The sequence below is a fragment of the Moschus berezovskii genome, chromosome 2, assembly GCF_049115385.1.
Source record: "Moschus berezovskii isolate FMDL1 chromosome 2, NW_MosBer_1.0, whole genome shotgun sequence".
NCBI classification, from domain to species: Eukaryota; Metazoa; Chordata; class Mammalia; order Artiodactyla; family Moschidae; genus Moschus; species Moschus berezovskii.
The window spans coordinates 38,089,415-38,102,816 of NC_142461.1; the positions used below are offsets into that span (position 1 = coordinate 38,089,415).

Consider the following 13,402-nt stretch of genomic DNA (forward strand, 5'->3'; position numbering starts at 1 on the left):
CTGAAGAAGGAATAGCCTACCCACTCCAGTATTCTTCAGCTTCCCCTGTGGCTCAGCTGGTAAAGAATCACCTGCAATGTTGGAGACCTGGATTCGATCCCTGGGTTGGGAAGATCCCCCGGAGAAGGGAAAGGCTACCCACTCCAGTATTCTGACCTGGAGAATTCCATGGACTATATAGTCCATGGGGGTCACCGAGTTGGACACGACTCAGCGACTTTCACTTTCACCAAGCATGTATGAGTGCCACCTAGTGGAAAAACTGAAAATATAATCTCACAGGCTAGCAAAGTAACGCTCAAAATTCTCCCAACCAGGCTTCAACAGTAGGTGAAACGTGACCTTCCAGATGTTCAAGCTGGATGTAGAAAAGGCAGAGCAACCAGAGATCAAATGCCCAACATCCGCTGGATCATCAAAAAAGCAAGAGAGCTTCAGAAAAACATCTACTTCTGCTTTATTTATTACATCAAAGCCTTTGACATTGTGGATCACAACAAACTGTGGAAAACTTCTTAAAGAGATGGGAATACCAGATCACCTGACCTATGTCCTGAGAAATCTGTATCCAGGTCAAGAAGCAACCGTTAGAACTGAACATGGAACAACAGAATGGTTCCAAATAGGGAAAGGAGTATGTCGAGGCTGTATATTGTCACCCTGCTTATTTAACTTCTATGCAGAATACATTATGCGAAATGCTGAGCTGGATGAAGCACAAGCTGGAATCAATAACCTCAGATATGCAGATGACACCACCCTTATGGCAGAAAACAAAAAAGAACCAAAGAGCCTCTTGATGAAAGTGAAAGAGGAGAGTGAAAAAGTTGGCTTAAAACTCAACATTCAGAAAACTAAGATCATGGCATCTGTTCATGGCAAATAGATGGGGAAACAGTGACAGACTTTATTATTTTGGGCTCCAAAATCACTGCAGATGGTGACTGCAGTCATGAAATTAAAAGACGTTTGCTCTTTGGAAGAAAAGTTATGACCAACCTAAACAGCATATTTAAAAGCAGAGTCATTATTTAGTCAAGGTCCATCTAGTCAAAGCTACGGTTTTTCCAGTGGTCATGTATGGATGTGAGAGTTGGACTATAAAGAAAGCTGAGCGCCAAAGAATTGTTGCCTTTGAAACGTAGTGTTGGAGAAAACTCATGAGAGTCCCTTGGACTGCAAGGAGATCCAACCAGTCCACCCTAAAGGAGATCAGTCCTGAATATTCATTGGAAGGACTAATGCTGAAGCTGAAGCTTCAGTACTTTGGCCACCTGATGTGAAGAACTGACTCATTGGAAAAGATTCTGATGCTGGGAAATGCTGAAGGTGAGAGAAAAAGGGAACGACAGAGGATGAGATGGTTGGATGGCATCACTGACTCAATGGACATGAGTTTGATTAGGTTCCGGGAGTTGGTGATGGACAGGCAAGCCTGGTGTGCTGCGGTCCATGGTGTTGCAAAGAGTCAGACACGACTGAGAGACTGAACTGATAAGTTCTCTGTTTAAAGAATGAGTTCTGGACATTCAGCCGGTAGTTACAGAAGGAAGCGCTCTCTGAAACAAAAGGATCCCAAAGTGTGTGATCTGCCTCATCTGTTTGGCCCTTTGCAATTACATACACCTTCCCAACTTTACAGGACCGCACCAATCATCCTTAGGTGATGCTGGCTGCTGGATATTTCTCACCTTTTCTTCCCAAAGCCACTGTCCTAGACTCTTGGTAGCCAGCCAGTGGTGGTAGTCATCACTATAACTCAGCACCAGCAAACCTGCAACCTAGAAAGACAGGCAGTCGGTTTTTTAAAGTGATCACAAAATGCTATCCAACTCTTGTAACTTGAGTTAGCTCGGATATTTTATTACCTACCAATAAAATGCTTAAAATTTTGGAGACTTGAAGAACAAAATATGATAAAAAAAATTTTTTTTAAGATATATAGTCACTACCTTAATTGTCATGTGGGGGACAGTCACTTGGTTTGCCAAATCAGGAGGCTAAACTAGATCTCCCTTCTCAACACCCTGTATAAACTTTTGAATAGTTTATATGGTTAATATCCCCATGATATTACCCAAATTTACATTGAATAGGGAATTTTCATTGTATTTACTTTTACTTTTAGGCTGGCATACAAGTTATCTTTTATTTATCTCCCATAGAGAGTAAGATTTAAAAGATAAATAATTGATACAGAGTTGATTCTTAAAATCCTTTTAAAAAGTGATTCGACACAAATTCTTGTAGCATTGCTGTTATCTGAACTTAAAACAACGTTTTTCCAAATGAAGCCACATTTCATCCATAGCATTAAGAATAAATACAAAGTGCCATAAGAAATGAAATTCAGAATAGCTCCATGCTAAAACTTATTCTCATATACCTAGGAATGAGATTGAGACTATAAATTTAATTATTTTTACTACAGGACAGAGGCCGAAACTTTTTCCAGCCTAGATTCTTAAAATAAATCAACTATACTTTTTAAATAGTCATCACTGGTACTACCTTAATTCCATCAGATTCCAAATATTTGCTGAGTCCCAATTCATCCAGTGCAGCAGTGTCAGGGGCTCCACCATTCCCAACAATAGGATTGGCCATGGTAAGAATCTGCCCCTTGTAAGCAGGGTCAGTAAGAGCTTCCGGGTACCTGAGTAAAGATGCCAAAAAATTACCAAAAAATTCTTGATTCGTATACATGATATAATTTATTCTGGTTCTGCATATATGATCTGAATTATTTGGCCCTTGAAAGTTAAAGAACATGAGAATAAAGTCTTACAAACTTGTCTCTAGATTTTGCCAAACTTAGGGAAATTTTACAGTAAAATATGGAAACATATACCATGATATTACTGATATGAAAAGACTCTTAAGTACTATGGCATATTCTCATTTAATTTTCTATTCCCTCAGTTTCTTAAATTTTTAATACCTTGAAAAATTCTTCATAAGGTATTAATTTTTTAAATTAATCTATTTATTTTAATTGGAGGCTAATTACTTCACAATACTGTAGTAGTTTATACCATACATTGACACGAATCAGCCATGGGTACACATGTGTTCCCCATCCCAATATTGCTCTATTTAAAGTTTGCAGATATTTTAATTCCCAAAGATTCTCCTAGTACCAGATATAAGTGAGTCCAAACTGATATTTACTACTGATGGCTGACAGTTTTGCCAAAATATTAACTGTCAAAAGTTGAAAAGTCTTTTTATCTTTTAGCATACTGAAGAACATACTGATTACATCAATGGTAGCTGCCTGGTATATATGTTTGTTAAAATTTATTGAATATTTAAAATATTGATTTATTTTCTATGAAAAAAATTAATAAAGTTGATTTTTAAATACTTTAGTTATAGAGAGGTATATGTTTGATAATTATCAAGTTATTATTGATAGTATATGTTTGATAGTTTTTTTCATAGAATAAAATCAATGACACAAAAATTGATCTAAAGCATTTCTGTCTTCTTTTTTTTTTTTAATTTATTTTTTATTGGAGGCAAATTATTTTACAATATTATATTGGTTGGTTTTGCCATACATTGATATGAATTTGCCCCGGGTTTACATAAGTTCCCCCTCCTGAACCCCCCTCCCACCTCCCTCCTCCCTTTATCCTCCCTCTGGGTCATCCCCGCATGCCAGCCCCGAGCATCCTATAACATGCATCGACCCTGAACTAGTGATTCGTTTCACATATGACAACATACGTGTTTCAATGCCATAAAGATTCCAAGTAACTATTTTAAAGTAGGGATATGGAATTAATAATAAATGCAGAGGGCTTTATTTAAAGTGTAAGGAGGGAAAAAATAAAAATACATATATTCTCGTTTTTGTTCTATATAAAAATAAAATTATATATAAAATGTTTATTCTTAATAATATGAAATATTATTATGAATGTGCAATAATATATGAAATATTATTCAGGATCTATCTACAGCTATTCCATATTTTGAAATATACTGCAATGAGATTTTTTCCATTCTCCTATATTTTTACTTCCCACAGAGTGAAGCTAAACCTACTGTTTCTTGTGGATTACTATTGAAAGCGAATTTAGGTGCTGAAGGGGACAGAATGATAACCTCAAAACTAATAAAGTTCAGCTCTGGCAGTAGTCAACATGAATTCTTCAAACCCTACCCAGACTAACTCCTCCCAGAACTCCCTTGTCAACAGAATAGCTTCTCAGCTCAGCAAACTCTTAGTGACGAAAGTGCTGTGATATTTACACATACCCACACCCCCATCAGCTAATTTCTCAATGCCTCTGACCTGTCAGGAACTAAAAATTTTTTAAACCAAAGCTTGCACACAATATAAATGCATTTCTTGCAGATGAAAAACAAAATAACCCCATTAATTATCAACCACCTTACTAGGTGAGCCACCCAATGAAGGAAAGCAGCATTTCTTAAAGGAAAATAGGATTTGTGGACTAACCTTATTAATGAACACCTTTCTCTACATGAAAAAAAAAAAGCCTTTAATTAACTTAATTTTACTTCCTTTCTTCTTTCTCTCCATAAAAGAACTGGCTGCTCCCTTTAAACATAAGCTTACAATGCTCTCTCCAGTAAATGAATAAATACAGCTTGTCTTAGAGAACTGCAGTGTTGGAAGCAAATTAATCCATCAGGTCCTGTTTGACTTTTGTGATGTGACAAGATTTATTACCCGTAATCTATCACAGAGAAGAAAACTCTAGTGCCCTCCATCATTCTGATCTATATTAAACAGTTGTTTGTTGGCAGGTATATTAACACAGCTAGTAATTAGTGCTGTCGAAAGGCTTAAATAATTGCCTGGTGAAGCAAAACTTTGCAAACAGTTTTCATACTCTGTAATTTAATGTTCTTACCAGTGGAACTATTTTAAAAATCATCTAGTATTATTTAATTCAAACAGGGAGCAAGAGTTTAGTGAAGAATGTATATTAAGGATATAACGGAAGCTTGGTCAATCAATATCTTCAGTATCAGTTAACCCAGCGCCTCCTTGTCTTTATAAGGTAAGGCTAACTGAATTTCCCTAAAGAATTAATCAACTATTTTAGTTTAGTGTTTTGAATCTCTAATGGAAACCTTTTGAAACCACCTAATTTTTTAAGACATAATTTTTAAATCCCCAGCCATAAATTACTAGCTGATCCAATTCCCTCACTCTTTACATACGGAAACTAAGACTTAGAAAGCCTGAGTGATTTTCTCAGTATCACATCATCAGTTACCATTAGCACTAAGACCAGAACTTCAGCCTCCTGGTCGCCAGATGAACATTTGTTAGCTAGATAAAAACAGCTGCATAATTTCTGTAGCAACTCTTACCTTCATTGATGTATATCTATTAGCAGATCTTAAATACTAAATTCAGTCTCACTTGATAAATTTTGAAAATATCAGATCTATATACCAGGTTTCCCATGGATTACCTTAAGATAATGAATATAGCTGTTATTTCACCTTTCTTAATAGATGCAAAATTACAAAATAGCTAAAGACTTTCTTAGCTCTTTATGTGTGTGTGCTAAGTTGCTTCAGCCGTGTCCCACTCTTTGCGACCCTATAGAATGTAGCCCACTAGGCTCCTCTGTCCATGGGATTCTCCAGGCAAGAATACTAGAGTGGGTTGCCATGCCCTCCTCAAGGGGGTCTTCCCAACCCAGAGATTGAACCAGCGTTTCTTATGTCTCCTTCATTGGCAGGCGTGTTCTTTACCACTAACACCGCCTGGGAAGCCACTTAGCTCCTTAAAATAGTTCATATTAGAAGTGCAAAGTTGCTTTTTCAATTCACTAATGGAGTGGCACAAGAGTGCACTACCCACCCTTTTCCTTGTTTCTGTTTTCACCTTAAACCTGATTGGTGCTGACCCCTTGCCTTTGAGAAGCTACTTGGTAATATCAACATAACTTGTGTCTTTGTACCCTAAGTTTCTAGAATTAATTTTGTTCTTTTTTACCAGGGAAACACCAGTGTCTGTTTTCTCTTTCATTTACAGCCACAGGGAGGAGTTTGAGCCCAAGGTTCGAGCTGTGTACAAGCACAAGGCAACTTCAGGATAATGTGTAGTGTGATAATGATGATGCGGTGATTTCAACTTCCCAACATGAGTCATATCATCCAGTTATTCCTCTATATCAAGGAAGAAGAAAGCCTTGGAAGAGAAGCATTACTCACCCTGCCAGGCCAGTATTAAAAACCACTTCACCAGCAACAGAGGATGGATGGCCAAAGGAGTAACCTTTCATCTTAGTTCCATCTTCCAGGACAATGTGTGCTGTCTGTGCCTAAAGAAACAGATGTGTGACTCTTAGCAGAATACAAAATATAAAGCACAACTAGCTGAGAAAAAAAATCCAAAATTACAACATGCAAATGTATTAAATAAATGCACAGTATATTTGATAAAACCATACTCTCTAGATTTGAAGTTGATATCCTGTTACTGACCATTTTTCTTCAATTGTATGGCTCTTATTACTGGCAGGTGTTTTGGTTTGCTTGAAAGAGGAACAAAAGCATATCAATACTTGTCTATCCTCAGTCCACTTGTAGAATTACTGACATCCCAGAAATACTTCAATTTAGCTGAAATGCTATGTGTCTGTCTTTTCCCTCTTAGTATTCCCTAGCTTTGCTCAAGTATAACTTAAGGGAAATAACACTTTGAATACAGCTCTTCAGTATTCTGAGGCTTAGAACTAGAAGGGATCTTCAAGATTATCTATCAAACTGTATTCCACAGACTTCTTGTGCTTGATGAACTTATCTCAAGTTCTGCCCCTTCCCTGAGCTTTAGGATCATGAAGAAACTAAAACTTTGTTGTTCTATGAATACTGATGCAAAAGCAAGCACTGCGGAACATCTGAAAATACATCGCATTTTGCTTTTTAGTAAAATTAATTATATCCAGGATGCTTCCCTGGTAGCTCAGTAGTAAAGAATCTGCCTGCCAATGCAGGAGATGCACGTTTGAAAATGGCACCCCACTCCACTATTCTTGCCTGGAGAATCCCATGGACAGAGGAGCCTGGTGGGCTGCAGTCCATGGGGTCTCAAAAGAGTTCAGACACAACTTAGCCACAGGAGTTAACCTTCATTGCAGTGCCTGGGCCTCTCACTGTGGTGGCTTCTCTTGTTGTGGAGCGCAGTCTCTAGGGCACTCAGGCTTTGGAGTTATAGCACACAGGCTCAGAAGTTGCAGCTCCCAGGCTCCAGAGCCCAGGCTCAATAGTTGTGACCCACAGGCTTAGTTGCTCCACAGCATGCGGGATCTTCCCAGACCAGAGACTGAAGTCATGTCTGCTGCAGTGGCAGATGGATTTTTTATCACTGAGCCACCGAGGAAGCCCCCAACATTTTTATTTTATTAAAAGCAAACTATAAAGGAAAATATCTCAGCAATAATTGAGGAAATTTGAAACTAAATTGTTATTTTTATTGTATTCAGTGTAATTTTTAAGACAGATAATGGCATTATGATTATATTTTTAAGAATTTTCATTTTTTAAGATATATACTGAAATACTTAAGGATAGGCTAATATCATATCTGAGATTTCTTCAAATAATCAGAAGTTGGGGGAATGAATAGAGAAATGAATGAAACAAATTTGGCCATGAGTTGAAATCACTTAAGTAAGGACGATCACGATGTTTTTCTCTCTTTAAGGGTGAAATGCAGCCATCAAAGATAGAAATACACTAATTCTCTCCTTTCCTTTCCTCACATTTTTAGCTCTGGATCCCATGCTGTCGAATCCTTTTCTATCCTACCACTCACCTCCAGTCTTACCACATGCGCGCACACACACACACACCCCAACCTTGGTATACAATAGGAACACAATACATGATTTCTAGACCTCTGTTTCTATGTTCTTCTAGTTTAACAAAGTGCACTCAACTTTTCAAGGGTTAAAATGATAAAACCTCATTATTTTTCTGTTGTAAACTTCTCTTTAGAAATACAGCGCCTCCTTTAGTTGCAAAGTACACAAGTTCCTTTCAGAAAGTTGGACAAAGTGCTATCTGGCACATTTTATATGTGTTTTATCATTGTGTGTATGAGTCTCCATGAGCAGAGTTAACCAAAAGTATGTTATCCCTCACCTAACTAATCAAATAATCTTTGAGGCAAAGTTTTCTTATATCTACAACCTTGGAACCAGTGTTCAAGATCTCAAACTTGATGTTTTATCTTTAAATAGTCATGATTTACCTTTTCAACCACTAAACTAAAAGGTTTTTGGAATTAGCACAGAGGAAAGAACAATAAGTAATTAATTTATGTAATCAATGTATCATAGCAAGACTTCCCTGACAGACACTGGCTTAACACACAGTTAGCCAGTCTGAATTCTGTTTCTATCTGGGAAATCATCTTTGCATGTCACTTCTAATAATATGATTTTCTTATTTTACATTTTAATTTGTTAACCATTCTTTATTTGTAATTCAGGACAGAGGCTGATGATTTTAGGAAGTAAAAGTGATCATGTTCAGTACATTTCCAAAGAATATTATAAGCTAATCAAATGTCTAAGGTGGTGGTTCTCAGTAAATTTATTGGGAAAATGTCCTAGGTATCTCTGATGTACTTCAGCAGGTGAAAACCTTTACTTCAAGTCATGGAAATACACTGTCAAAAAATAATTTCTACTGAAAATATTATTTTCTGTTCTTGAGGAAGCCATGTGTAGCCAAATGCTTTCATAAAATCGAGGTAAGTCAGGAAACATTTACTTCCTAATATTTCTAAAAATAATATTTAACTTTCTCAGAACCTAAAATAACTGTACTTGGCAAAACTTGGCATGTGAACTGCAAATTTCAGTCATCTTATATATGCCAATTTATCTACTGTACTCAGTTGTACCTGCCTAAAATAACACCTCTGTTTATATTTTTCCCCTTTGCTTTTCTCTATTCTCTTCTCTGCCAACAAAGGTCCATCTAGTCAAAGCTATGCTTTCTCCAGTAGTCATGTATGGATATGAGAGTTGGACTATAAAGAAAGCTGAGCACCGAAGAATTGATGCTTTTGAACTGTGGTGTTCGAGAAGACTCTTGATAGTCCCTTGGACTGCAAGGAGATCCAACCAGTCCATCCTAAATGAAATCAGTCCTGAACATTCATTGGCAGGACTGATGCTGAAGCTGAAACTCCAATACTCTGGCCACCTGATGTGAAGAACTGACTCATTGGAAAAGACCCTGTTTCTGGGAAAGATTGAAGGCAGGAGGTGAAGGGGATGACAGAGGATGAGATGGTTGGTTGGCATCACCGGCTCTATGAACATGAGTTTGAGTAAGCTCTGGGAGTTGGTGATGGACAGGCAAGCCTGGCATGCTGCAGTTCATGGGGTCACAGAGTTGGACATGACTGAGCGACTGAACTGAACTGATCCTCTTCTCATATAAGAGTTTCAGATTCCCTGATCTACCTGACACCATCTAATTATTTTAAAGAAAGGTAAAAATTAGCATAAGCAATCTGACTCTTGTTAACCTATTCCTACAATGTTATTCAGTATTTCTCTTCTTGTCTCCGTGGGACTATTTTCTACTTTACATTCTGTCTTTTAAAGATATATTTGAGGAGACATTTATTGTTGTCTGAAATAGTCCCTGAGATTGTGTTCAATATGTCTTTTTGCCCCTTTAATTATATTTTTTGTTCTATTTTGTAGCTTTTATTGATCTTCCAGTCTCTTTTCCACTGCACATTATATTGTTACAAGTCTTCTGTTTATTGCCTGTACTACCCTTTATATTCCACTTAACTATACTGGTCTCTGATGAGTTTCAAATGATAGGTGCCAACTGACTTATCTATGAATCGCTGGAGATACTTTGAACAAAGAGCTATTATTTGGAATCCCCTCTTCTAGCTAACAGGTCCCCAAATGCTATTTCATTCCAACGAGTCTGAAAGAAATCACTGTTACCATCAAAGGATATTTTAGTTCCCTCAGTCCTAGTAGAAAGAGGTGCATAGTCTAGGATTTAGACTATAATCTTAAGTGATCATTTAAATGCCTACTACCAGAGCACTTTTGTAGTTTGAATGCTAAAAGTGCAAAGGAAACCTTAATGAAGAGAAGTCTGATAGAATGTCAGGAAAAGTAACCAAAGACCATATAAATATGAGTTCTATAAAATAAATGACCTCTATCATGGCATGGTCCCTAACTGTTTAATAAAAAATTGCATATGCCAATAAAACAGTTTAGGTTTTCAGGTCACATTATTTAGCTCCTACTGGTGGCTCAGCTGGTAAAGAATCTGCCTACAATGTGGGAGACCTGGGTTCGATCCCTGGGTTGGGAAGATCCCCTGGAGAAGGGAAAAGCTACCCACTCCAGTATTCTGGCCTAGAGAATTCATGGACTGTATAGTCTATGGGGTCACAAAGAGTCGGACACGACTGAGTGACTTTCACTTTCATGTGCCAAGTACCATGTGGGGCTCGGAAAATACATGGATAAATGTCCTCAGTCCCCCTCCCATTCAATTTAGTAAAAAGGCCAGATATGAGATAGGATGGTAAAATAGAGGAAACCTCAAGAAGTATACCTCTGAAACACCTGGAAATACAAAGATAAAAATACATCCTTTCCATTCAGAGATTTCTCTTTAATAAAATAATTCCCCCTTTCCTTCCCATTCATGATTTCAATTATTGCTGTTCAGTCTCTAAGTAATGTCTGATTCTTGTCAACCCCATGGACTGCAGCACACCAGGCTTCCCTGCCCTTCATTATCTCCCAGAGTTTGTTCAAACTCATGTCTATTGTGTCAATGATACCATTCAACCATCATCTTCCATTGCCCCCTTCTCTTCCTGCCCTCAATCTTTCCCAGCATCAGGGTCTTTTCCAATGTGTTGACTCTTCACGTCAAATGGCCAATGCATTGAAGCTTCTGCTTCGGCATCAGTCCTTCCAATGAATATACAGAGTTGATTTCCTTTAGGATTTATTGGTTTAATTTTCTTGCAACCCAACGATTTCAGTAATAAAAATTAAAATTTTAATAAGAAAACATCAAATTTTCAATCTAAACTTTAAAGATTCCTTCAAGTCTTTACTCAAAGTCATTCATCTTCTTGGCAAGACCTATTTAAAATTGCAATATGCCTAAATGTCCATTGATAGAGGAATGGACAAAGAAGATGTAGTACATATATATAATGGAATAGCAGTCATAAAAAAGAATAAAATAATGCCATCTACAGTGACATGGATGGAGCTAGAGATTGTCATACTGAGTGAAGTAAGCCAGATAAAGATGAATATCATATGATATAGCTTATGTGTGGAATCTTAAAAAAAATGGTGGTACAAATAAACCTATTTACAAAACAGAAATAGAGTCACAGATGTAGAAAACAAATTCATGTTTACAGAAGAGTGTTGAGGGGAGGAATAAACTGAGAGATTGGGATTGACACATACACACTACTAGATGTAAAATAGATAACTGGTAAGAACTTATTGTATAGCACAGGGAACTCTACTAAATGCTCTGTAATGACCTGTATGGGAATAGAATCTAAAAAAGGGTGGTAATAAGCAGCAATATGCCCCTCAGCACTCTATTTCCTTAATTTACTCTTTCATCACAGCACTCATTGCCTTCTAACTTATCATCCACTGTCTTATTTAAAATATCTGTCTTATCCCACTAGAAAGTGAACCTCATGTGGGCAGAGGATTTGGTTAGCTTTGTTCACTGATGTGCCTGCCACCAGGACCAACATCAGTGCCTGGTACAGAGTAGACAGTCATTTAAATTTTATTGGATGAATAAAACATCACTAAGTGATTATCTAAAGAAAATACCGAAAAGCATGATTATGCATTCAGTTTTAGTTTGTTCTAGATATAAATTTTAAAATAACAAATATCTGTTTTGAGTTGCCTTTTCACAACAGTGGCTTAAGTGTAGTCAACTTGGAGGTGCTATGGTTGGAAAGAGATGTGACTGACATTGAGGGAGAAAGGTTAGAAGATGGTTATCCCAGGAAATGCATACTGAGTATGCTGCAAGTGAGTGTTCAAATACATCTTATGCAGAGTTAAAACACATATTACGGTAATTTAAAACAAAAATCATTTACACCAATTTATTAGGGATTTCACATGAAAGAGGCTGAAGTGTTTGAATTATATGACAAACTATTTCAGTCCCTTTCTCACTTTGAAAATATAGGAAAAAAAATGAGAATGCTATCGTTACCCAGTGTATCCTAAAATATAGGAGTATGGAAAGAAAATCCTGTATTCTACCTAGGTTTAGAATAGCTTATACAAATGAATTTTGCAGAAACATCTTCCTCATATTATTCTCACATATTTTTGCCATAGCAAATTCAAGTGAAAGGTCTAAGCCAAATTCAAAGAGATCAAAAGTTATTTTGAACATTGAAATCTATTAACTTTTTAATCATCAGAATTGGTTGAAATAGCATGGACTAAGATTGACCCAGTTCAATTTGAAATTTGAGTCTGCTGCTTCTCTCTAGGTTGATAACTACAGGGCAATAAAGCAGACAATAAATTCTAAGGTGAGTTTAATCTGACTCCCTCTTAGTGGAATTGAGAAGGATTTTGCTCAGTTTGCTTTCACTAGAAACAAAGAACAACTTTTCTCTTTCCAAAATATGAATATGTATATAAACATTATTGTCAGATGACTACTTTGGTTTTTTTTTTCTTCACTTTACTTTTTTCCCTGATTTAGAATAAACAGCTTCAATTCTTTTAATATGTCCTGCAGTTCTTCTTTTCACATTTTCTCCTCTGGGTCTCTTACTAAAATTCCAATAACTTTTCTCAGTAAAACCTTCTTGTAAATTAAATTCCACTTATGACAGGATCCACTTAGTGGCTTAATTTTAATTGGGTACTCATTTTCATTATAGTCTAATTCTTCATCACTATTTAAGTGCATATGAAATTATAAGAATATTCTTCAACTCTCAAGATCATAGTCAATTAGAAAAATTTAACTTTTAATTCATTATCTGATTTTAGATCTAAGTGCCTCAGAGTCAAAGAACTAGTTAGATGCAATTGATGTTATCTTTTATTCATGTTGACTCAACCAATTTGACATAAAATACTGAAATATAACAAAGTTTCAGGTTCTACTGGTACTCATTTTCCACTTATAAGTTGAGATATTTAAACTGCTTTAGTTAATCAAATGTAAATCAATCCTTGACTCAATGTTATTTATCAACCCAAATATACATAGTCCACTAAAGATAATAATAAGAACCTTATGAAAAGAGGCAGCAGAAACATTAAGCTTCTATCTGGAAATCTCTTTTCAATAAGGTCAAGCACATTGTGCTTGGCAAATG

The 13,402-nt window shown here is 36.5% G+C and overlaps 1 protein-coding gene across 1 annotated transcript in view; it reads right to left on the bottom strand.

Moving 5' to 3' along the window:
- CPS1 (carbamoyl-phosphate synthase 1) overlaps positions 1–13,402 on the bottom strand; it is a 145,976-nt gene that overhangs the window by 116,414 nt on the left and 16,160 nt on the right. Inside the window, exons 2-4 of the mRNA XM_088842007.1 lie at positions 6,208–6,317; positions 2,512–2,656; positions 1,692–1,781 (exon numbers count right to left, since the gene is read on the bottom strand). Coding sequence (XP_088698133.1) covers positions 1,692–1,781; positions 2,512–2,656; positions 6,208–6,317 — 345 coding nt within the window. The remainder of the gene's footprint in view (positions 1–1,691; positions 1,782–2,511; positions 2,657–6,207; positions 6,318–13,402) is intronic.